We start from the raw sequence: 25,430 nt of genomic DNA on the forward strand, positions 1-25,430 counted from the left end.
CTAAACCCGAATGATCCCTATGTCTACCCTTCAACATCATTCCTATTTTTTTTTTTGCCTCAGGATATGTTTCTTATCAATACTAGTGGATAGGGGATTTCTTCCTTACTATGGTTTTGTATCCTTCTTAAGACATAATACATCAAAACTTTTTCTCTCCCTTTTCATCCCAGAACCATTCTCTGCATAACATGCTATCCCGATAAAAATCAATCACTAGAGTATAAACTTCTTGAAAAACATTCTCCTCCTAAGGACACAACCTTTTTATTTTCTGTTTCTCTTCTGTCTTTCCACAATCATTCCAATCTCAAACCCAAGTAAGAATCCCATCCTAGTCCTATCTGATTTGAAAGTAGAAATCAGAGCTACTCAAGATTTTAATCCTGTCGGCTCATACCTAACACGTTCTCCCCAAGCATAATCCGGTAAAAGACCTACCACTCAAAAATTATCAATTGGCTTGAAAGAAAAGGATAGGTTGTGGGTATGGCAAACTGATCAAAAGAAAGATTAGCTACTTGGATCAACAAGAGTGGTGAAAGGAGGAAGATGATCCAAATATGTATATGGTGGTCATGAGTATGCAAGCAAAACACAACCAGATATTTGCAAGTCAAGATTAAGTCCTTATAAGGTAAGGAATGAGATCATATCACAACATGTTTCAACCAAGTTCAAGAATGCTCTTCATCAATTCCAAGTTTGTTTCAGACTTACTTCAAGTTCAATCATCATGCATCACAGAGCTAAAAACCAGGGCATTGATCTCAACTAGTGAATCATAGCAAGTTAACAAGGTGTAAATCATCATCGCCCCCTATGCTAATGCAACAGTCCTACATGAAACAATCTAGACTCAATCCTAATATGCAAATGTAAACTACAATGATCACTCTGTTTTTAAAGATTTTTTTCTGCAAATTTTTCAAATTTTTAGGGATTTTCAATGCATATATATGAATGCAGATTATATGCTAAAAAATCGAAATAAAAAAAGAGAACACAACATCAAATGTCATCCCAAACCCTCCCCCAAATTTAAATTACACAGTCCCTTGTGTAATAAAAATTTGACAGCTAGTTTGAGAATTAAACAAACAAAATTATGAAAATGCAATGGTATATACAGATTAAGGTTTGGAGTGATACCTTACTTAAAATAGCAGTCCACGTATGCAGTCATGGACTTGCTTGTGTAAGCGCTTGGTGTAGGCTGCGAAGGAGGAGCCTCTGCTGATTGCTCGACGCACTGCTCGACTGGATCCTCAACCTGATGTTCAACCGGATCCCTAGTAAGATCTTCAAAATGATACGCTCCTGGATCAACAGTCCAGTCTTCAATGTGATTCTTGTCTGGATCCCTACTCAAATCCTCAACGTGATTCTCGCCTTTGCTTTTTGCTTTGCTGCATTCTTCTTTTTCCTTTTCTATTTCTTCTTGTTATCCCTAAGCTCATAGGAAGACTCTCTCAGAGAAGAGAAAGAAACATTGTGCCCTAAATTCATAAGCGGGATGTCTTGATGGAGAAGGAGTTATGTTGTGTGCTAGTACATCACTCGTGGAGGAACATATCTGGACATGTCTGACGTCCTGACCAACATAAAACCAAAAACAAAACTCAAAATAATAAGGAATCCTAAGCAGTATTTACAGGGATACCTTTGAGACTTCCTCCCAAGTGAGCTTGTTTATAGTCACTAACCTTGACTGTTTATGCCTTTTTGGCTTAAGGAGGCTCATAGAGAGGTGCTGAAGCACCCTCTATTCTCAGAGATCTCATTCCTCTTCTTTTTCCTGGGTCAATGTCACAAGATCTCTTGCTCATCTTTACACTCACACTCTGTCTCCTAGAACAGGGACCATTGATTTTTCTTTTGAGTTTCTTGATTTGCCCACCCATTTCCTTGACCATAGCTGTTAACCTTGTCAACGAATCTTTCAAAACATTGATAATTTGAAGTTCTAAACAACCATCCAATGAGGGATTCATAGATTCTTTGACACCTTGCTGGAGTATTTGCTTAGTTGACTCATCTTCAGTGGAGAAGGTGTGTCCATTAACTATTGGCGTACTCAAGACGTCCTTGATATCAAACTTCATCTTGAAGTTCTTACCCGGATTGAGATCAATCATCCCTTTCCCAACATCAATGATTGCTCCTGTTGTAGCTAAGAATGGTCTTCCTAGGATAAGTGGATCTTGAGGCTCATCATCCATCTCCAAAACAATGAAATCAGTTGGTACTTCTACTTCACCAATATTTATTGGGAGATCTTCCAACAAGCCATATGGAACTCTAATCGTTCTGTCTGCCAAGATGAGGGACAGGTTACACGATTTGTATTGTGTAAAACCAAACCTTCTAGCCACAGAGAGAGGCATGAGACTAACTGACGCTCCTAGGTCACAGAGAGACCTACTAAAAGATAGTGGACCTATTATGCAAGGCAAAGTAAATGAACCAGGATCTTCTAGCTTCTTTGGGATAACCTCTTTATGGATAATGGCACAACACTCATGGTTAAGTGATCTTGCTCTCTCATCTTCCTCAGCTTTCTCCTGAGCATCTTTAGTTATTTCCATCTTCTCTTGAACCCTCTCCAAGAGGACCACTTTCATGATTTTATTGTAAGACGGAATCTTTGCATGAGCATCTACAAAAGCTTTTGTTAGTTCAGTCCCTTCAAGTGTGTCGAGCAGTCCTCTATACTTGTCCATTATTTTCTTCTTGAATCTTTTAGGGAATGGTAATGGAGGTGTAGGGTGGAGGAATGTAACGTCGTTCCAAACTGCTGGGAATATCATGTTTTACCATGGCTGGTGGATCATGATCGATTTTGATTTGTTGTGTGGTATCTTCATTTGGAGAAAAATCCTCCCCATCTAGATCCTCATTGTCCTCAGTGATATCCACAGAGTCTTTTGTAATAGGTAACTCTCTTAAGGTGATGGCATGGGCTGTTGCAAACTCTTTGGAGTTGTGGATGGCTTTCCCTAAAGAACTAGATACAATCTTGCTTTCCAGGTGAAGCATTCTAGAGGTTAAAGCTTCAATCTTGAGATTGAGAGCATTGTATGTGCAGTCCATCTTATTATTCATCTCTACAAACTTCTTAGCAGACTCTTTAGATCCACTTGCCTGTCCTTGTAATAGCAGCTGCAGCATGTTCCATATCATGATCTGGTGTCTGGGAGGCGGAGCCTGTTGAGGTTGGAATCCTGGTGGTGGTCCTGTTGGAGCTTGGTAACCTTGCTGAAATTGTTGTTTGGGCACATAACCTTGGCTGTAAGGCACAAATGACTTGTTCTGCCCCTGCTGCTGTGGTGGAGGTGGATATACTTGATCTTGTGGATTTGCAACGTTGGTGCTCCTATAAGACAGATTAGGGTTCTGCTTATATGATTTGTATCATGTGTTGTATCCACCTTGATTCTGGACATAGCTTATCTCCTTAAATTGTTCTCCCTCCCCATCTAGAATCTGGAAAGGGTCTTTTTCAGAGACGAAATGGACATTCCTTTGCTGGCTCATTAAGAGTCTGTCCAGCTTATCATTCACAGCTTGCATCTCCTTCTTGTACTTATCATCAAAATATGTGGTTGCTCTGATGGTTCTAGCATAGTCTTCATTGTAGTTGCCATCAGATTGGGCTAGGTTTTCAACAAGCTCCCAACCATCGTCGACGTCCTTGTTCAGAAAGTTGCCATTGCTGGCAGTGTCAAGTAACATCCGGATTTTTGGGAGAACGCCCCGGTAGAGAATACTAAGGAGAGACTCCTTGGTGAAGCAATGGTGAGGGCACTGAGACTGATAACTTTGGAAGCGCTCCCATGCTTCATAGAGTGTTTTCACCATTCTTCTGAGTGAACCCAGAAATGTCGTTGCGTAGACGTGCAGTTCTGGAGTTGGAGAAAAACTTGGCAAGAAACGACTGCTTGCATTGATCCCAGGATGTGATAGATCCTGGAGGAAGAGTTTTCTCCCATTGATGAGCTTTGTCACCCAGAGAGAATGGAAAGAGTCGTAACTTGAAACCGTCCTCACTGACTCCATTGATCTTGGTGAGACTGCAGAGACGAACAACCTCTTCGAGGTGATCCAGGGCGTCTTCCATAAATAGACTATGATATTTATTATGCTGGACCATGGAGATCAGACCACTCTTGATCTCGAAGTTATTGTTCTGCACGGTTGGAGGTACTATACTCTAACGATGGGTATGGTTGCGTGGAGCATCACCAGCTCCAATCCGTGTAGGTGCCCGTGGTGGAAGTGGTTGTTGAGGGTTTTCCATCTCCACTTGTGGTGGTGTAACTCTGTTGCGTTGCTGTCTTGATGCAGGTACCAAGCGATCAATAAAGTCGGAGGGCTGGAACAAGTTCTCTGTGCCTTGCGACCGTGTGTGTATACAACTCAAATCAACTTAGCTCGCGAGACGGTTGAGTGTGTCAGTCGAGTAGGAGCAGTTGAGCAAGAGTTGTACATGAATCAATAGACAAGCATAAAGAACAAAGTGAGTAACTTTAGTAAATGTTGAATAAAAACTTGATCTTAGCAAGTCTGAAATCTCAAATGTAACAAACAAACACCCAAATGGCAGCGGCGCCAAATTGATATTAGGATTTTACTACCAATTACCCTAGAGTACTTTCATGTCATTGCAGTACAATAGGTATTAGTCTAATCAGGTGTGATGTTAGACACCAAAATCATGTTAAACATCATAAACCCAGAATCGTTCAAAACATGCATAATAATAACGATGACTGGAAGATAAACAATAATGATTCAAAAACTTAAAACATAAAACGACAAAGTAAAAAGTGGTTTAAAAGTTGTAGTGACCCTGTTGGTCGAGTGAGCGCGTCGAGTAACACATTATTTCTTCTCTGCATCATTACATACTCGACCATATATCTCGAGTGAGCGTGTCGAGTGATCTTTGAAATCCTCTACTACTCCTCTGCTACTCGATCGTGTACGTCTGCTGCTCACTCGATCGTCGATGTATTTGCAATGTATCTCTGCTGCTTACTCGATCATCCAACTCGATCGTGTGCCTGTCGAGTGATACTTGTTCCTCTGTTTTGCGCTGCATGTCTGCTTAGTACCCAAAACACTCCAAATATGCAGAATATATGCAAGACATGCATGTTATGCATAAAACCTACCTAAGTATGCAAAAAATGCAGAAAGTGATCAATATGATGCGAATCAACAAGTGAATATTGCTGAAAAGATGATGAATACATGCTCAAAAATTGATGAAATACAGAATTATCAGTTCCCAACCAGCTTCGACATCTTTGTTTAGAAAATTTCCATTGTTGGCCGTATCGAGAAGTAGGCAAAACTTAGGTAGTATTCCTCGGTAGAGAGTACTAAGCAGCGACTCGTTGCTGAAGCCGTGGTGAGGACATTGGGACTGATACCTTTTGAATCGCTTCCATGGCTCATAGAAGGTTTCGTTGTTTCACTGAGCAAAGCTAGAGATGTCGTTCCTCAATCGTGTGGTTCATGCATTGGAGAAGAACTTAGACAAGAATGCTTTCTTGCACTCCTCCCAGGTTGTGATTGATCCAGCTGGCAATGACTTCTCCAATTGATGAGCTTTATCGCCAAGGGAGAAAGGGAACAATCTGAAACACGGTTTTTATTTGTCTTGGAGTTCAATTCCCCAGTGCAATATAGTACATGAGGTTATTGATCCAAATAGATGTATTGTAATCAATCAAGATATATCAGAACTAATCAAGTCAAGCCAAGCAGTTGAAAGTTTGGTTGAAAGAACTCTAATGTATAGAAGTAAACTACATAATGATAAACTAAAAGATCTAAGAACAGTACTGAAGATAAGCTAAAGGATCTAAGAGAACTACTGAAATGAAACGAAGAATGCAAAAACTACAGAAGCAATATTGAAAATAGAAATGAAGTAAGTAAACAGTCAGATAAACAAGGGTCTTAAGGATGGGATAATGGGGTGATGAATCCTCTTTAATCTCTTTAGGATGCTTAACATACTCAAATAGATCTAATCCTAGACAATGAACCACTTAACCTCATCAGTCCAATCTCTTGGCAAAGATTATCAGATCTATAACACTTCCTAATCTCAACGTTCATTGATGAAACATACTATAGATAGGCATAAAGAACAAGCTCATTAATGTCAATCTACTCTTTAACAGCCAATCTCTTGGATAAGTAAATAAATCTCTGGCATTAGTTGATCAGACATTCCACTTGAACACTTTTTGAGTGCTGGAATGTCTAAGATCTAATCCCACATGGTTAATGCTAAGATTAGCAATTAAATCTCCTAATCCATAAGGTATCTACCTAAATCTATACTTAAGCATCCCTAGAGACTAAGATTCCTCATCACCTAACCCATCCTCTAAACCCATAAAACTACTAAGATCTAGAATTCATCATCAAGAACATAAACCCAGAAATCTTTGAATCTTGCATAACTGGATAGATAATGATCTAATGAGCAAAATATTATAAAGAAGCAACTCTAAGAATTCAATAGATCAAAAGATATTAAGATTACAAGTTTCTAGAAATGTTTGATGACTACAAAGAAAAACCTTAATGAAAACTCGATTTTTTGCTTAATGACCCAAGGGGTCTATTTATACTAAAGGCAGGAAGCCCTAAAACAGAAAAAGACAAATTACAAAGTCAATTTGAGAAGAGCTCGGTCGGGTTCATGTTGGTCTCGTTCGGGTCCTCTCTCTGCTCGTCCGAGTCCAGCTTCCTCCTCTAAGTCCGGGTGCTTGATCGTGCTCGCCTAGGTCGGGCTCAGTACACCCGATCGGATCCGTGCTCTGAAGTGTCCGGGCGTGCCTGTTTTTACTATAAAATGCAGATGATATACAATTGCCTATGCTAACAATCCTAAATGTGAAATATGATGGAAATAGGCTAAAATTCCTGAGAAATAGGGCTCGAGACATGCAAATGATGCTCAGAACATATGCTTAAAAGTGTAAAAATATAGAGTTATCACCAGCCGGCGGAGAATTCATCTCATCCGCCGAGACGAATTCTTCCTACGCCCCTTTCTCTAATTCTTCGCCCGCTCACTTCCCTTGTTCGTCCGGTGCACTAGGTTCTTTGGCCGCCGCTTTTGCTTGTTCGGCTACTTCCGCCGGCGCCGACAACACTTCTTCATCTTGTTTCAACCATAGTTCTTCCAAATCAATTACAATACAGTCTCCAAAAGATGAAACCTCCTCCAAAAGAGATTGGGAATTTTGAATGCTCAAACTTAGAGAAAAAGCGAAGAGAAGAGAAGAAGAAGAAACGGCTCGGTCGTTTAGGGATTCGGTTGAGTTTTTTAATTTTTTTCAAATTTTGTTTTTTTTCCGGGTTTCTTGGTTTTACTTATGGGTGGGTGGATATATCCGGGTTTTGGATTGTAATATTAGAGTTTTGATGAGGGTACTGTTGTAATTGATTCATTTTTCTATTTAAAAAATAACAAAAAAAAAGAAAGAAAGAATAGAATGGGAGATACGAGATTTGTTTGCCTCAAATAAGGACATGGGAGATAAAACCACTTTTCTCATGTATCCTTTTTCACATTTTTCATCCACTATCTCCCTTTTTAATCTCAATACCCCTACTTCATTAATGACAATGTGTCATTCCCAGACTACCCCTCCTTATTTTCTTTTTCTTTTATTTACTTTAATTACAAAAAAAACAAAAAAAAAAATCGAACCAAATCCGACCCTGACCTGCTCCTCTCCGCCTCCTCCTCCCAAACCCAACGTCGTGGTTGGTTTTTGGTGTCGGAGCTGTCAATTCCGGCGACGTCGGAGGCCCTGCGTTTCTTCTTCTCTTTTGAGCTATACAAAGCTCCAAAATGCAGGTACATTCTTCAACTATAAGCTTCATATTTGTTTAGAATTTTGAAATTTGATTGGATTTTGTTTGAGAAGATAAATCCTAAGCACATTGGATGTTTGACCATGGGTTATGGGTTGATTGAGCTATTTAGTTGATTAGAATGAATTTAGACCCAGATTCGTCTTGAATTGCAGAGTTTAGAATCCGGAATCGAAATTCGATTTTGAGTAGAACTAGTAAAACTAGACACTGTGTTAAATATAGTATAACTAGTAAAACTTGTAGTACTGGCATAACTCGTATAATTGGTAAAACTGGTAAAATCAAGTAGTACTGGAACTGGTAAAACTAGTAAAACTGGTAAAACTGATTTTGTTTTTTGTATTTTTTTGGCAGGATACAATGAGCGAAAGTGTATCCATATATTTTAAGTGTGAATGTCAGATGTATAGTATTATGATCAAGACAAAAGTGAGTGATATAACGTTGTTGATGCTAAAAGGAAGGATAAATAAGAAGGTTGGATTTGTTGATAGCCACGTTAAATTGGAGAAGGAAAAGTGTAAGATTTATAATGATGAGGATTTGGATGTGTATTTGACGTCCTTTGATAAAGAGAAGCGAAGATGTGTGTTGTATGTGGATGTCACAAAGGTATCGGAACAGCCTGAGCAAGTGATTGAAGATGATGATGATGATGATGATGATGATGATGATGAGGCTGTTAGAGTGGACCAAAGTTCTGTTGGTATGAATTATCAAAACCAACAAACTAGAGATGATGAGGCCATTGTTCTATACATAGAGAAAGATAAAGGAAAGGGTGTAGAGGGCAATTTTGAAACTTTAGGACGTGAAGAAGGTGATGAATATGTTGAACAACCACCTGGTGTAACACCTTCTACGTTTATAGAGCCATGGGAAGACGGTTTGACTTTGATGAAATTTGACGAATTCCCAAACAAGAAGGCATTGCAAGAAGTGGTGGATAGAGCTTCGTTTGCTAACTGTTTTAGGTTTAAAATTTTGAAGTCGGATAAGGATCGTTATGTGTTGAAATGTTCTAAAGAAGGATGTAGTTGGGGTTTACGAGCTACAAGAGTTCCAGAGACTGAGATTTTCTCTATCCGCCGGCACAACAATATGCATAGTTGCTCTCGGCCGAGTAAAAGTTCAAGCAACAGTAACAGGCGCGGCACTCCGAATTAGTTGCATCCCTTTTGCATAATGATTATCCCGGACAGATGGAAACTCCACGTCCCAAAATTATCATGGAACTTGTGAAGACCAAATTAGGTTTGAGTGTATCATACTCGACGGCATTGACAGGGAAAGTTAAAGCCGTTAGTGATTTGCGTGGTACCGCGGAAGAAAGCTACAAAATGCTCCTTTGTTATTTGCACATGTTAGAGACGGTTAATCAAGGTACGAAAACATATGTGCATTTGGGTGAGAATAAGAAATTCATGTACTTGTTCAAAGCTTTGGGAGTTAGCATTGAAGGGTTTCAAGTGATGAGGAAGGTTATAACTATGGATGCAACATTTCTAAAGAACGGATATGGTGGTGTTCTTGTTTTTGCATCGGCTCAAGATCCTAACTGTCATCATTATCCCTTGGCGTTTGGTGTTCTTGATGGTGAGAATGATGCGAGTTAGAATTGGTTTTTGGAGATGTTGAAAACCGTTATTGGGGACTCCTCTGAAATAGTATTTATTGTTGACAGAAACTCAAGTCTCATCAAAGCCATAGCTAATGTGTATCTACAGGCTCATCATGGGCATTGTATATACCATTTGTCCCAAAATGTGAAAGGTCATGCTTCCAACTATAACAGAGATGTTGTTGCATGGAGATTCATGGAGGTAAGCAGGTTATGTGGTTGAGTTCAAAGTGGGATACAATTCTTTCAAGACAAGATATCCTTCTGCTGCCAAGTATCTCGAAGATTCATCGAAGATTGAAAAATGGGCAAGATGTGTATTTCCATGAGAAAGGTACAACCTAGACACTAGTAACAGTGTGGAATCATTGAACAGCGTATTGAAAGACATTAGGAGGTACACCTTAATACCCATGCTTGATGCGATTATCGGAAAATTCTCTGAATGGTTTAATGTACATCGGAAAGAGGCCGTGTCTGGTTCGGTTGCAAATAAATTGGTGCCTTTTGTGGAGAATTACTTGCACGATTTATGGGGGGTTGTTGAGAAACTAAAAGTGACTGAGCTAAACACTTTTGAGCTTCAATACAATGTCATTGACAACGACGGGAAGCCTTATTTGGTGAATTTGCTTTTGAGGAGTTGTGGTTGCAGGTTTTTTGATATTGAAAAGTACCGTTGTGTACATGCATTGGCCGCTTTCATAGAGTACCTAAAGACTACATATAGAAGTAGGGATATCCAAATGCATGAGTTGTGTTCTAGGTACTATTGGACGGAGTTGTGGGCGATGGCGTATTATCAGACAATTTTCCTAGTAGCGGATAAATCTCAGTGGAACGTCCGGGCTTGCGTGAAAGATATTGAGATCATTCCGCCAAAACGCAAAACAAAGGGTGGAAGGAAGAGAACTAAAAGGTTTGCGTCTACTGGAGAAAAGCGACCACTAAAGAGAAAAAGGACACAAAATAAAAGGCGGAGGAGACAAGGACTACAATGGTTGTTATTCGGAGTTTCTAGTAATGTTTGATTCATGTTTCGTATATTTTTTATTCATGTATGGAACCTTTGGTTTGTACCTCTACTCTCTAGGTTATGTGACAATGTATGTTTGCTTCTTATTTAACTTGATGTGTCGTAGCAGGGTGAAACTAGTATAACAGTCATTTTTAAGGCATAACTGGCATATGTTTGTTAAACTGGTTCAATTAGTAAAACCGGTAAAACTAGTATACTGGTAAAACTGATATACTGGTACAACTAGTAAAACTGACATACTAGTAAAACTGACATACTAGTAAAACTGACATACTAGTACAACTAGTATAGCTGATAAAATATGTTTAAGATGCATAAAAATATTTTAAATTGAACCTAACTATGTATGTACCAATAAACGACATACTTAATGTGTTAACGTTGGTAAAAAGACAATTTTAAAAACTATGTATATATTGGGTCGATATGAAAGAATCTAAACTAGTGTTTCCTTAGACTCTTGAGTTCACTTTATAAATAATCACCAAGTTGAGATGAAGAAGTTATATAAATATAAATTTTTAATATATGAATATATAGAATACTCTTAATTATAGGTAGACTGACATTAATCAACTGTACAACTACTAAATATAGTTTAAAGACAATGTAATACTAATTAAACTGAAAAAACATCAAAAGTACAATTACTTGCAATCTTGGTACAACTACAACCTTGGGTACAACTAAGTGTCAACACAAATGCTGGACACGTGGCAACGTGTGTTTGGTCAAATTTTTTTTTCTCAAACCTTTTTCGAAAATTGGCCAAAAATTTTTGAAAATTTTGGCCAAAAATTTGAATTTCCCGCCCAACGAAATTTCAAATTTTAAATTTTTTGAAAAAAAAAATTAGTTTTTTTTTTCATCTCTTCTCTCTCTATCTCTCTATCTCATTCATCTTTCTTTCTTCTTCTCTCGACATCTCTCTTCTCTCTCTCTCATCAATCTCTCCTCTCTCAACCTCTCTTTCTCAATCTCTCTCTCAACCTCTCTCTCTCAACCTCTCTTTCTCAATCTCTCTTTCTCAATGGCAGAGCGATACTATCAAGGGGAGGATCCACACTATCGACACATGAAATAGGCAAAGAGATATATGGACCGACTTGATGTCGTAGCCGATTCTGATTAGCGCATTCCTCTTCAATGTCCGTGTGGTGAACATATCGTTGAGGAGACATCTCCAACGGAAATTGAGAAGAAGAGATACTTTACTTGTGTTCACTATAAGGTAATACTGGTAATATGATATAGTGGTAGAACTGGTAAAACTAGTAAAACTTATATATTGTGTTGTGTTGGTTTATAGGATGATGGGTTACACAGGCGCAAATAGTGGGTTGATGCGATTGAGGAGGATGCCAAAAGCTTGAGGAAGGACGTGGAAGAGCACATAAATAGATTGAGAGAATACGCAAATCATGAATTCCTTATCTCTCAAATGAAGTTGCAGCTGGAAGGCAATGCAAAAGAGATTGCCTACCTCAAGGACGTAGTGTCAAGCCTTGTGGGTCGAATTGAGCTCTTAGAAGAAATTAGCTTCAAGTGATTACTTTGTTGTGTCTTGTTTTTTCTTGTGGAATTAAGACTCGTTGTTTGATGTGCTTTAGTTTAAGTCTATGTTGTGTGTGTTTTAATCCTATGTGAACTCTATGTAGTGTGTGTTGCAATTATATCTTATATTTCGAAGTCAAGTTTTACTCAGTTTTACTAGTATTACTATGCCAAATCGAAGTCAAGTTTTACTCAGTTTTACTAGTATTACTATGACAAACCCAGAAAACGTATTCTAGTTATACTCGGTATTACTGTTATTACTATGACAAACCCAGAAATCACATTGTAGTTTTACTCAGTATTACTAGTATTATTATGACAAATTTATAAGCGGTATTACTAGTTATACTTAGTATTACCTAGTAATTCTAAATTTACCAAATCCTTTGAAAAACTGAAATTGTCTTTAGTAATTCTACTAATACCAAATCATGTAAATAGGTTAAGTTTACACAACCAAAAACACAACCATAAAAAAGATAACATAACCAAGTTCACAACCAAATCCACAACCACATTTACTTTCTCTTTGACCTTGTCTTCGGTCTTGAACCGGGTTCTAGAAGGGCTGGTCGTTTCTCACATTTCTTCTTCTTAGTTTTCTGCTTCTTTTGCTGCCCCTCTGTTTCTTCATCTTCTTCCGTTCTCTACTCTCTCTTCACGTAAGATTCCAATTCATTGAACTGATTCTCAATTCCATCAAACTTCTCGAAAATGATCTCAAACTTCGAGCTCATTTCTTCTTGGAGGGTGTTGACCTGATTTGCCAGATTATTGGAGGCTACTCTCAGTGGAAGAAGAGCATCGATAAGCTGTTCTGACTGGGCCGCCACATCTTGTTCGAACATCTCTTCGAAAAACACACCCTTACCTTTTGAAATGAGCTTCATCCAACTCTCAACCACAACATCATGCGCATCATCATCTTCGTGACCTTCATCGATGATTTTTTCCAACAGTTGAGATTCTTCATCGGTACATTCTATTACAGATACAATATCATGTTTAAACAAAAGAAAACACACACACACATTAAAAACAACCAAGTACTAGTGAAAGTTTTGGAGAAAGGTACAACTAACCTTAGTTTGACCGAGAACCTCATTCAGCTTCTCGAGAGGAAACCCTTTCATCGCCCCTTTCTTGAGCGTCCTCCTATACATCCACGGACACTCTATGTCCGCCTCTAGAATCAATTCAATGAATTCATCACCGAGTGTAGGAATTGCCTCAAAAGCTAATAACTACACAAGAAATATAATTCATGTTAGTACAAAATAAGTTAACAATCACAATGAAATTCGATTAGACAAACCACTAACCTCCATCGGGATACAAAATCACGGAACCGGCCATATTGATCTTTCTTTCTCCACCACCCCATCAAAATGGCGCATAGTGTGCGAGATCAACTTGAGCATGTGCTCAAACGAGTACCTTCCCCAAGGAAAAGAAGCACAAAACTCCAGATCGTTGACCGCTAATAGACATAGGCTATCTACGGGCGCTGCTTTCTTACCCGAGTTCTTGGTCTCCGCGACAAGGATACTCACAAAAAAGTAGAGTACCATCATCTTCAACCTCGCATGACTACACTACGGAACCATCATCTTTAGCTTGCCCTTGACGTCTTCCAATCTTACCCTGTTAAGATTCTTGAAGTGCTTCCTCTTGAACCTTTCACTTCCCACGTTCTTGTAACCCTCCAGATAGGCACGACAATCCAAACCCGACATTAACGTATGCTCTCTCAATCCATACCGGATTGGGACACCGTTTACCACGAACCAAACTTCCTTCTTTTTCTCTACGCAAGCCGTACGAAGAAGGAGCATCCACATTCCCATAAGCTTGTGGTTTGGGTCCCTTGGCAAGTGGAATATGTGCTTGAACTACATATGGTCGTGAAACCACTCCCTCTCGATCTTCGTCATAGGATAATCCAACCCTTCTTCTAGTACCAACAAAGTTTCATGGATATGACACCTTGTCGATAGCTTTATCTTCTTGTTGTACTGACTCGGTGGGAAGTACATTCTTAACGACTGCGTTAATGTCGTCTCGTCGTCGGAATCCTGCAAAAAAACAGTAATATTGTGTCAGTTCTACCAGTTTTACACACACAGTTTTACCAGTTGTACCTAGTTTCACAAACACAATTGTACCTATTAATACCTAGTGTTACCACATTATCAGTTATACACAGTTATACATACAATTCTACCAGTTTTACACAAACAGTTGTACTCAGTTTTACCTAGTTTTACAACACTACCAGTTTCACTCCTAGTTCTACCAGTTTTACATGATGAGTTATACCAAGTTACACCTAGTTTTACAACACTACCAGTTTTACTCATAGTTCTACCAGTATTACATGACAAGTTCTACCCGGTTACACCTAGTTTTACAACACTACCCATCTTACTCAGTTATATAGCCAGTTCTACCAGTTATACATGCACAGTTGTACCCAATTGTACTAGTTTTATCCAAGTTGTTCTACCTACTTTTAACAAAATACCATACATCAATTGAATCAAACACCAAATCTTTTAAGATCCTTACATCGTTTTCATTCGAGTTGGTTCCCGAGTTGGAGCTTTCCTCGTAATTATCTCCATCTTTCTCTTTAGAACCTTCTTCTTGTTCTTCTTCTTCTTCTTGTTCTTCATCTTCTTCTTGTTCTTCTTGTTCTTCTCCTTCTTCTCCTTCTTTTCCTTCTTCTCCTTCTTTTCCTTCTTCTCCTTCTTCTCCTTCTCCATCACTATCCGATGAGGATCCTAGAGTTTCACCACTCTCCTCACCGTCTCCTCTTAACACAATCTCTCTTCCTGTAACAACACTCTCCGATTTTTCTTTCTCCTTCTCGCCGCCGGTCTCCTCCTCCGCAACAACCGCCGGCGCCTCTGGTAAATCGGCCAATGCTCCTTCTTCCTCGTTTACTTCCGGAGTTGTCGCTTTCTCCCCGGCCGCCGGAGAATTCTCATCCGCCGAGACAAATTATTTGTCCGCCGCTTTGTCTACTTCTTCCTCCGCCCCTTTCCCAATGGGTTCTTCTTCGGCCGCTTTTGCTTCTTTCGCTACTTTCGCCGCTTTTACTTCTTCGGCTTCTTCTGCCGGCGCCGGCGCCAATTCATCATCTTTCTCTTTAACTCCTACAACTTATTTTTCTTCAACGATTTCTTTCTTCTTTCCCCTTCTTGTTTCAACCATACTTCTTCCAATCAATGTCAATACTCAAAGATGATACTCAATGGAGATGATTGCTCAAGATGAAACCTCCTACTCGAATTCAAAATACTCACACTTAGAGAGAAAAAGAGAAGAAGAAGAAACGGTTCGAAGAGAAGAAGAAGAAACGAGTTGCGATTAGGGATTGAGTTTTTTTTTAATTTTTACAAATTTTTTATTATTTTGGGTTTCTGGGTTTTATTAATGAGTGGGTGGATATATTTGGGTTTCGGAATGTAATAATACAATTTTTATGAGGGTAGAGTTGTAATTGAATGGTTTTTCGATTTAAAAAAAAAAAACAGAAAACAAAGAAAGAATAGAGATTGCTTCTACCCAAAAAATGGCTCACGAGACGAATTCTCTTTAAAAATGGATACATCAAAAAGGGTATTTCTCAAAAAATTTCCTAACTTATTGTATATTTTTCTTTATTTTTAATTTTTTTATTCCTTAGACCTAATTTTTATTAATAATTTTATTTTATAATTACTATCCTTGTTCCTTTAGGATTACTACTAAATAATTGTTAAATTTCCTAAATATTTATTTTCTTCTTTCTATTTTGAAAATATTCTTTTTTTAAAACAAATTTATATAATTTCTTACCACTGATTATCTAACACGTGTCAACATCTTATCAATTCAATTAACACGTGTCACGATCTTGTTAATGACTAACTATGAAAACCCAATTTTATATAATAAGATATATTCTAGACTATATCTTCAATGAGCAATACTTGGGTCTCTTATTCACCCTCTCTCAATTAACCAATCAAAATTCTACAATATGTATGTCATATTATATTAAAAATTAAATTAAAATTAAAATCAGAAAAACAAAAGAAACCTTAACCACTCCTTTATAAACTCAAACCGAAATATAATTTTGTTTAATTGCCAAATATAAAGCATAACCACTATTTTATAAACCAAACGGAATTATCATTTCATTTATTTAAAAACTCTAACCACTCTTTTATAAAAACCCAAACCAAAATACAATTTCGTTTAACTACAAAATATAAGCTCTAACTACTATTTTATAAACCCAAACCAAAATATAAGTTAGTTTATTTATAAAATCTAAACTTTAATCACTCTTTAATAAATCCAAAACAAAATATAATTTTCTTTATTTATAAAATTCAAACCTTAATCCCCTTATATAAATCCAAACCAAATTATAATTTTGTTTAATTGTAAAATATAAATTCTAACCCCTTTTTATATACTCTAACCGAACATATAATTTCTTTACTAAAAATCTTACAGATTTTTTGTTTCTCTAGTTTGTTTTGTTTTCCTGATTTTAAATTATATTATGAAATGACATATTATTGTATTTTGATTGGATAATTAAAAGGGAATGAATAAGAGTGGTTCACCCGAATATTTTTTATCTTCGATGATACATACAATGACAACATTAGCTTAAGTTTATATATGAAGTATGTGTGTTTTAAAAAATAATGTTATTTAAAGAAAAAATTTTGGGCGCATTTCAACTGTCTCTAACTTTTGTTAACGTTATATAAGGGTTAAGTAATTATTTATAATTTTTTTATAGTAAATGGGAAAAGACAAGAGCTTTGCAAGACCTAATATGTTGGACCAGCACTGATCTTGGTTATATTATATTTAGTAATCATCCTAAGACCAGCATTTGCAGGTGTTCCGTAAAAAAATGTTGCTTTGTTCTCTTAGTTCTTTCTGGTCTCTTAAGGGTTTTTTTCTAGTTTTCTTTGTTCTTAAATTAAGAATGTATCCTTTTTCGATTTTTGTTTTGACATTATCTATTTTGTATTTCTAGTTTAGTTTTTTTTTTGTGATTTCACTTTGATAGGGCTTAGATTCCGGGAAATTTCTTTGTTCCTCCGGCAGTGTCTCCGGAGACTTTCAGTTGTCCATCGAGTTAAGTGTCTTTTTTTGGACGTTTGTAATCTTACTCTTGTTCTAAAACAAGTTTTAATATAATATTAAACTATGGGGAAAAAATAATAATCATCCTAAAACGTATAATACCCTTTTATAATTGTATCTAATCATCTTTTGCTTTCTTGCATCTTCATTTTTCATGTAATCACCAAAACTAAACTTTATATTGTAAAATTGATACTTCAAGAATTACAATAGATTGGCTGTGCATCTGGAGCATGTTTGTGTAGTTAATTGAACATTTTAAAACCTAACGTTATAAATTGCAAAACCTCAGTCTTCAACACAAATATTGTTAATATATATTACGTAGCTTATTCAAGTTGAATTATGTGGTAATTTAATCCAGTTGTGAAGTGGTTGTAGTCAAGTTGAAAATATTTTCTTATATATTTAATCTAACATGATAATTTTATAACTATTTGAGTGATTGTCCTTGCCCCTATATCACACTCATTTAGATGATACATCATACATGATCTATCTATCATTGACTTCATCGATACAACCAAAATGTATTTTCAAATAATTTCTCTTCTGTAAGGTTCCTTTTCCTCGGTTTGGCTAACCGAGTTCCTCCTTTAGCTTTATTCTAAAACTTGCAATATATATAGTTGGAAAATAACAGTGTTAAATGATTGCAATAGAAATTAAAACTTTAAACAAATACAATAAACGGTTAATTATATATATAATAATATGAAAATATATATAGAAAATCACAAAAATATAGGTATTTTCGTAAAGGTTGAGATATACAAATTACTATAAAAGATTGAGTGTATTTTATAGTGAGAATTAACCAGATTAACACAAATTTGATATAAAAAAGAATAACTCATTTGACATCTATAATATCTAAAAACTAGTTTGAGTTTTTGATTGAAACGAGAAATTGAGTTTTTTTTTGTTAAACCTTGTGTTTTCGATGATTCCAATGTTTTGAGAAATGCTAATTTAGTCTGTTTTGTTAAAGCTTGTGTTTTCTTCTTTGTGATTGTGTTATTATCTCATTGTTCTTTCATACGTTTAGTAGGCGTTCCCTTGGTTAAGAACTTTACCCTTGGTTGAGTTTCACTTTCTCCATAAACATAGTCAATGGACTGTTTAGGATACTGTTCGGTTGGTGTATCTGGTAGGAACTCGTATACTATCTTTAAGTTTATGTAAGTCTCTACTGTTTACTAGGTTTTGTGTAGAAACGAAAAGATGTACAATATATGGTCCAATGGGTAACAAATCCATGGGTAAACTTACGTGGAGAGAAAGGGGTCAGATGAACCCTATTAAATCTAAAAAATAAAATTTGTCAGTCTCCATAATATTTGTGTTTTTCTACTTTTAAAAGGGTCCAAAATCTTTTTAAAACATTTAGGAACGACGATCTATTTCCCCCCAGGAACTATCATATACGACCAGTTCCACCCACACTTTTAGCCTCTTTCTGTGTCTCCCTCAAAAATAAGTTCTACAATTATTTCCCCCCAATTATAATGTTCGAAACTTTTTTCCCCATAATTGTTGGTTTCCTCGGTTAACTTCATAAACCCGAAACAAAACAAAAATACTCATTAGCAAAACCGAATTAGAAACCAGGGTCTGAGTAATAAACCAACCCGCAACCCAGTTCATCGTTTGTTCATAAAATCCCCAAATCGAAGAACCCTAAAAACCTTTGCTTCTATTCTTCTTCACTTTCAAAATCGAATCAAAGCTAAACAATGAGCAATGCATCAGGAAAGTCGAGTGGAACATCAAATCGTCGACAAAGAGGGATAGTTAGGGGTGTGCCGAAAAGGTGTTGGTGTGGGTCTGACATCGTTGCGAAGAATTTTATGTCAGAACCCAATCCTGGCTGGCGTTACTATCGTTGTTCTTATGCAGCAAGACTTAGGGTAAGGAATGCACCTTATTGATGATGATGATTTTAGATTTGTTTCTCATTGTTGGATTGAATATAATGCATCTCATTGATGATGATCATGTTTTCAAATGGGTCGATGAGGCACTTTATGATGAGATAGAGACATTGGCTTCAAAAATGTCTAGAATTGAACAAGTTGTGGAGCATGAGAAGGTGTGTTTTGCGAGGAACCAGATGGACCTCATCACATCATCAAAAACACCCATATCATAGTCCTTCACTCTCTCTAGGTTCTCTCTAAACTCAGCCTCATTGTAACTCCATGCTAGATTCCAGATAAACGGCTTCATCTGTGTCTTCTTACCATGATTTGCCTTCAAATTCCCATAGATGTGTCTCACACACATCCTATATGTTCAATCTTTGGTAACTCGATCTGCACAGCTCTAATTACACCCTGAAAAAGAGCAACATATTACAGAGAGTAAACAACAACAGATACTAAAACAAAAAAAAGTTAAAAACAAATCAAAACTCATACCTTCTGACGATCTGAGACGATGATGTATCCTTCACCATCTCCTAGTCCCAAATCAGCTTTAACCTTGTTCACAAACCAAAGCCAATTAGGGCCATTCTCCACTTGAACAACCCCCCCATGCCACTGGATATATGGCATTGTCTGCATCTCTCCCTAATGCTACCAACAACTGACCTTTTGTTTTCCCTCTTAAGAAACAACCATATACTCCCAATATTGGCCTACATGTCTCCTTCCAGGTTCTTCTAAGACTGTCAAAGCACACATAAAATCTATTGAATTCATCCTCACCTTTCTCATTTGTCAGTGTATCCACAACCACAGTAGAACCCGGATTTGATTCTTCCATCTCAGAAGTAAAATCTCTAATCCGTGCAAACTGCTCTTCATATTCTTTATCTATCCATTTCAAAGCTTTAAGCCTAGCAGATTGGCACTGAGGTCTTGATACACTAATCTTCCATTTCTTAATTATCAACTCTTCAATCTTCATTGGCATGAAATAATCTGGTTCCTCCCGGATCTTGTGTAGAAATAATCTTGCAATCACTGGCACTTTCATCAACTCACACTCCCCATTAACCGAACAACTATGATTATCAATGAATCTCTTAACTTCCCACTTATCCGAATTAGAGACAACAGAGCAGTAGATACGCCATTTACAACCTTCAGCATTACAACGGTACCCAAGTTTAGTTTTATCATACCTGTACTGTCTGATATTCCTAGATGTGCGAAGACTGTAGTCGAGGACAGCTTCTTTAAAGGCGATTTTGTTGTAGAAAATTTGGTTCTTGTACAAATTTCCATCACCACGTCGGATCTCGTTACGACATCTCATCCCTGGAACATCTTCTTCTTCTTCATCACTGTCACTTTCGGGAATGGTATCGTGACGAATCGACGGTTCATCGACAAATTCGATGATTGCTTGCTCTAGGTTGTAGTCGTTTCGAGCGGTTATATCTTCCACATCTTCATCATCGGGTTCTTGGTCAACAGGGACACCGTTCATCTCTTCATCGAGAAGTGACATCTTGGAAAAAAACGAAATCGATTAAGAGAAGAAGAAAATTTGGGAAGATGAAGAAATCGCGTAACTGGGATTAGGGTTCTTGATGCAATCGAATTTGGGGTTTTTTGATTTCGAGGTTTTCGGTTTTTTTCTTTTAATCGGGCTAGGTTTACTTAAATTGGTTTAGTATAGGTTTAGTTTTCTTTTACATGGTTAAGACGACATTGGTCTATAGTAAACCAACATTAACCCAGCTTCATGTGTAAATCGGTTTCGATCTTTTACTAAATGGGGAAAAAAGTTTCGGACTTTATAATTGGGGAAAAATAATTGTAGAACTTATTTTTGAGGGAGACACAGAAAGAGGCTAAAAGTGTGGGTGGCACTGGTCGTATATGATAGTTCCTGGGGGGAAATAGATCGTCGTTCCAAACATTTATTAATTTTTAGAACTACTTTTTTGTATAGTTATACTTATTTTTAATTTCAAAAAAGAACAACATAAAATTTCAACAATTTATAGAACTTTTTAAAAAGAAAATTAATATTTTGAACTAATTAACTTCTATTTAATATTTTGACCTCTTTAAAAATATTTATGAATCTGCCATTGATTAATCTACAATCAGTAAATTAATTAGGTGGAATTTATGGCTTTTGCTAGATTTTTGTGTGTTCGCAACAATTATTTTGATACGTTCATAGATATAACAAATTGATTTATTTTTCCACATGTCAACAATCCTTACAAACTATAAATATGTGTATATATATATATATATATATATATATATATATATAATAATAATAATAATAACACAATATGTATACAAAAGTAATAATGAGAAAGCTAAACAGAGAATTTCTCAATAAAGCTAATCAGAATATACCTTTCTAAAACTACTAAATCGGTACTCTCTCACCAATATCATTGGTTAAACAAAGCAATAAACTATGTATATAATGTATGTGAATTCTCTGGTACAACTATACCAAACTACAATTTTAGTTACTTTATTTTTTCACCAAAAATTAAGCAAGGAAAATATATGGAAAAACTATATATTATTTGAAAAATTAAACACAAACTACCTACGAAATACAATAGTACGTACCTACATATAGATAATCTATACTGTGAGATCGGATCGGATCTTGTATATACAGCCAATGACAATTTTCTATATTAAGAACATTAACTAGTTCATTTTTAATATATTGAGTTGGAAAAAAAGACATACAAGTTCGTTGAAAAAAATCATATCGTCAGCTGCTTTAACGTGTTCTTCGACGTCGTACTTCTATGTAGGGATGTGTAATTATTTCTAATCTGACTAGATTTTTTTTTTTTTTTTTGTGTAAGGTCCAAAACTACATGCAAACTTAACTGATCAAAAATTCTTATTAAAAGCTTTATTTAAAATATTAGTAGGATCGATTCAAAATTAAAAGGACAGTTTTTACAAATAACACAAAAACAAGATTTATTTCTAAATTAACTAATTATTTCCAAAAATTACACCATATTTCAAAATTAAACTTTCAAAATGAAATTCTTAACATTATACACTAATTATTTAGCAAAAAAGAAAACTTCAAACACTAAGCTATATCCCTAAAAAACTATACCCTAAATGTTAAATAATCAACTCAAACCTTAAAATAAAAATCAAAAAAAGATAAATTAATATTATAATTATATTAATCAGTGCTAATCTCGAAAATTTGTAAAATGTGTGTTATAATTTTCTGTAAAACTTATTTTGATGCTATTATAGGATATTTCTCAAACTTCAAACTAAAACCATAAAAACTATAGTTTGATTAAAAACCTGAAAATTTCCAAATAAATAATTATCTAACGCCTCTATCCTTTTTCAATACTGAAAAGACAAATTCCAAACCGGAACCTTTTGTGATAGTTGGAATTTCAGAATTAATAAAACATTTTCTTAAAACTCCAACTAGAAGAAGATGCGTAGGTTTTAGGACCGATAACTTTTGTAATGTAAATGGAGTTTTCCTATTTAAATACACCAAAGAGACTCTCACCACAGAGTACTCTCTCAAGCAAAACACATTACCACCTCTCTCTCCCTCTCCACCATGGATACCGCAACCACCACATGCTCCTCCGTTGATCTCGCTGCTCTCCTCTCCTCTTCTTCTAACTCAACTTCTTCCCTCGCTGCAGCAACCTTTCTATGCTCTCAATTCTCCAACATCTCCAACAAACTCTCCGACACAACCTATGCCGTCGACAGCACGTATCTCCTCTTCTCCGCCTACCTTGTCTTTGCTATGCAGCTCGGGTTCGCTATGCTTTGTGCTGGCTCAGTCCGAGCCAAGAACACTATGAACATCATGCTTACTAATGTCCTTGACGCTGCGGCTGGAGCCATCTCTTACTACCTCTTCGGATTCGCATTTGCCTTTGGTACACCTTCCAACGGCTTTATTGGCCGCCATCATAGCTTCTTTGCCTTAAGCTCTTACCCTGAACGTTCCGGTTCCGACTTCAGCTTTTTTCTTTACCAATGGGCTTTTGCCATAGCCGCAGCCGGAATCACTAGTGGCTCTATTGCTGAGCGAACACAATTTGTTGCTTACCTTATCTACTCTACTTTCTTGACCGGTTTTGTTTACCCGACAGTCTCGCACTGGTTCTGGTCGAGTGATGGTTGGGCTAGCGCGTCCCGATCTGACAACAATCTCTTGTTTGGGTCAGGTGCTATTGATTTTGCAGGTTCAGGAGTTGTTCACATGGTAGGTGGAATTGCCGGTCTATGGGGAGCATTAGTTGAAGGACCACGAATAGGTCGATTTGACCGGTCAGGACGGTCTGTAGCTTTACGTGGTCACAGTGCATCTCTTGTCGTTCTTGGTACTTTCTTGTTATGGTTTGGATGGTACGGGTTTAACCCTGGTTCCTTTTTAACCATACTAAAAGGCTACGACAAATCCCGGCCATATTATGGTCAATGGAGCGCTGTAGGTCGCACCGCTGTCACTACAACCCTTTCCGGCTGTACGGCTGCGTTGACCACTTTATTCAGTAAACGTCTCTTAGCAGGCCATTGGAATGTCATTGACGTATGCAACGGACTTTTAGGCGGATTCGCAGCTATAACCTCGGGATGCGCGGTGGTAGAGCCGTGGGCTGCTATAGTATGTGGCTTTGTGGCATCATGGGTTTTGATAGGATTTAACTTGCTAGCCAAGAAACTTAAATACGATGACCCACTTGAGGCCGCTCAGCTCCATGGAGGATGTGGAGCATGGGGATTGATTTTCACCGGGCTTTTCGCTACCAAAAGATACGTCAACGAGGTGTACACCGGTGATAGGCCATATGGACTGTTGATGGGCGGTGGAGGAAAACTACTTGCGGCACAGATCGTTCAGATCATTGTGATCGTTGGGTGGGTGACCGTAACGATGGGACCTTTGTTTTATGGGTTACATAAGATGAATCTTTTGAGGATATCAGCTGAGGATGAAATGGCAGGGATGGACATGACACGTCATGGAGGATTTGCGTACGCATACAATGACGAAGACGACGTGTCGACTAAACCTTGGGGCCATATGGCTGGACGAGTGGAACCTACTAGCCGGAGCTCGACGCCTACACCGACCTTGACTGTTTGATAGGAGAATTATATTGAGTGGTCCCAAACGAGTGAGTTTTTTTTTAATATGTGGTGAAGACAAACGAGTTCGGGTACCAAACGTGTTGGACGAATCTTTGTGTATTTTGTCTCTTTTCTTTACTTTTTTTTTTTTTTTTTTTTTTTTCTGTGGCTTGCTTTGGTGTGGAACGTTTAACAATAACATGATTAGTCTCTCTTTAAATTAATATGAAGTTAACGTTTCTTAATCAAAATTAAACCTTGGAATAAAATCCGTTTTTTAACTGCCCTTGAGAAAATTTATGTTTCTTGTAATATAAAATGTCAGATTGGGAACGTTAGAATGTTAAATCATCAGCTAAACTTAATTGAGAAAATAATTGTATAATTGTTTCTTTTACAAGAATTTATGTTAGTAAAATGATATATTATGTTATACTATTTTATAAATATTTGTATCCATATTCCGAATTCTAAAGCTTTGGGAAACACAAATAGAATGAATCATCTCATCAACTATGCTGATGATGACCAAATTATAGTCGAGGTTTATTATATAAATGATTGATGAGCTTATCAAATATCACTTCCTCATACAAAGGATTACTCTCGGGTCCTTATCGGCTATCACCACGTACATACGTAACCATGATTTAGGATTTGGTATTGTAACCTATGCATCTAGGCTTGTGGCTAGTTCAATGCTATCCATTGGTTCACTGATTCATGTTTGTTTGTGTTGATTGGTCTACAAATTTGTGAATAATAAATATTTTACAAAAAAAATATTAAATAAAGAAAATTAATCTTACAACTTTTAGAAAACGGATGGTCCGAAGCATCGGATGTTACTTTATCCTTTTCTGTTCCTATTTGCCATTAATTAGTTACTACCATTCAATTTTATCCTTTGACTTGTAGTCCCCTCTTTTTATCATCACATATTTATATTCACTCAAAAGTTGATCTTGAAATACATAAATATTTGACTAGCTTCGGTTTAGAAGTATGGTCTATTTCAAAATTTTATTTGAGATATTCATTTTTGGTCATATTTTATATATTTATAGAT

The 25,430-nt window shown here is 36.8% G+C and overlaps 3 protein-coding genes and 2 non-coding genes across 5 annotated transcripts; 3 read left to right on the top strand and 2 right to left on the bottom strand.

Moving 5' to 3' along the window:
* Window positions 1-1,730: 1,730 nt before the first annotated feature.
* Window positions 1,731-2,723, bottom strand: LOC111832117. The gene has a single exon (XM_023788457.1). The coding sequence runs from the start codon at window positions 2,721-2,723 to the stop codon at window positions 1,731-1,733; it is 993 nt and encodes a 330-aa protein (XP_023644225.1).
* A 1,067-nt stretch (window positions 2,724-3,790) lies between these two features.
* LOC111832226 lies at window positions 3,791-3,899 on the top strand. Its single transcript, XR_002835266.1, has one exon. It is a non-coding gene; the product is annotated as a small nucleolar RNA R71 (small nucleolar RNA).
* Window positions 3,900-5,408: 1,509 nt separating this feature from the next.
* On the top strand, window positions 5,409-5,516 carry LOC111832236. The gene has a single exon (XR_002835275.1). It is a non-coding gene; the product is annotated as a small nucleolar RNA R71 (small nucleolar RNA).
* Window positions 5,517-19,564: 14,048 nt separating this feature from the next.
* LOC111832118 lies at window positions 19,565-20,747 on the bottom strand. The gene is made up of 3 exons (XM_023788458.1): window positions 19,883-20,747; window positions 19,709-19,809; window positions 19,565-19,624 (listed from the first exon to the last, which is right to left on the bottom strand). Exons 1-3 carry the CDS (start codon window positions 20,745-20,747, stop codon window positions 19,565-19,567), a joined length of 1,026 nt encoding a protein of 341 aa, XP_023644226.1.
* Window positions 20,748-22,714: 1,967 nt separating this feature from the next.
* LOC17895035 (ammonium transporter 1 member 2) lies at window positions 22,715-24,647 on the top strand. The gene has a single exon (XM_006302085.2). The coding sequence runs from the start codon at window positions 22,833-22,835 to the stop codon at window positions 24,375-24,377; it is 1,545 nt and encodes a 514-aa protein (XP_006302147.1). The 5' UTR covers window positions 22,715-22,832; the 3' UTR covers window positions 24,378-24,647.
* The last annotated feature ends 783 nt before the right edge of the window (window positions 24,648-25,430 follow it).

Source organism: Capsella rubella, unplaced genomic scaffold, assembly GCF_000375325.1.
Source record: "Capsella rubella cultivar Monte Gargano unplaced genomic scaffold, Caprub1_0 scaffold_2, whole genome shotgun sequence".
NCBI lineage: Eukaryota > Viridiplantae > Streptophyta > Magnoliopsida > Brassicales > Brassicaceae > Capsella > Capsella rubella.

Excerpts from the sequence above, each read along its gene's own strand:
- LOC111832118 (XM_023788458.1), bottom strand. The coding sequence starts at position 20,747 with ATGTCACTTCTCGATGAAGAGATGAACGGTGTCCCTGTTGACCAAGAA. Across the intron at positions 19,810-19,882 it reads CTTAAGAGGGAAAACAAAAG|TGGAGAATGGCCCTAATTGG; the intron begins GTCAGTTGTTGG and ends GGGTTGTTCAAG. Across the intron at positions 19,625-19,708 it reads TCGTCTCAGATCGTCAGAAG|GGTGTAATTAGAGCTGTGCA; the intron begins GTATGAGTTTTG and ends GCTCTTTTTCAG.
- LOC17895035 (XM_006302085.2), top strand. The coding sequence starts at position 22,833 with ATGGATACCGCAACCACCACATGCTCCTCCGTTGATCTCGCTGCTCTC.
- LOC111832117 (XM_023788457.1), bottom strand. The coding sequence starts at position 2,723 with ATGGACAAGTATAGAGGACTGCTCGACACACTTGAAGGGACTGAACTA.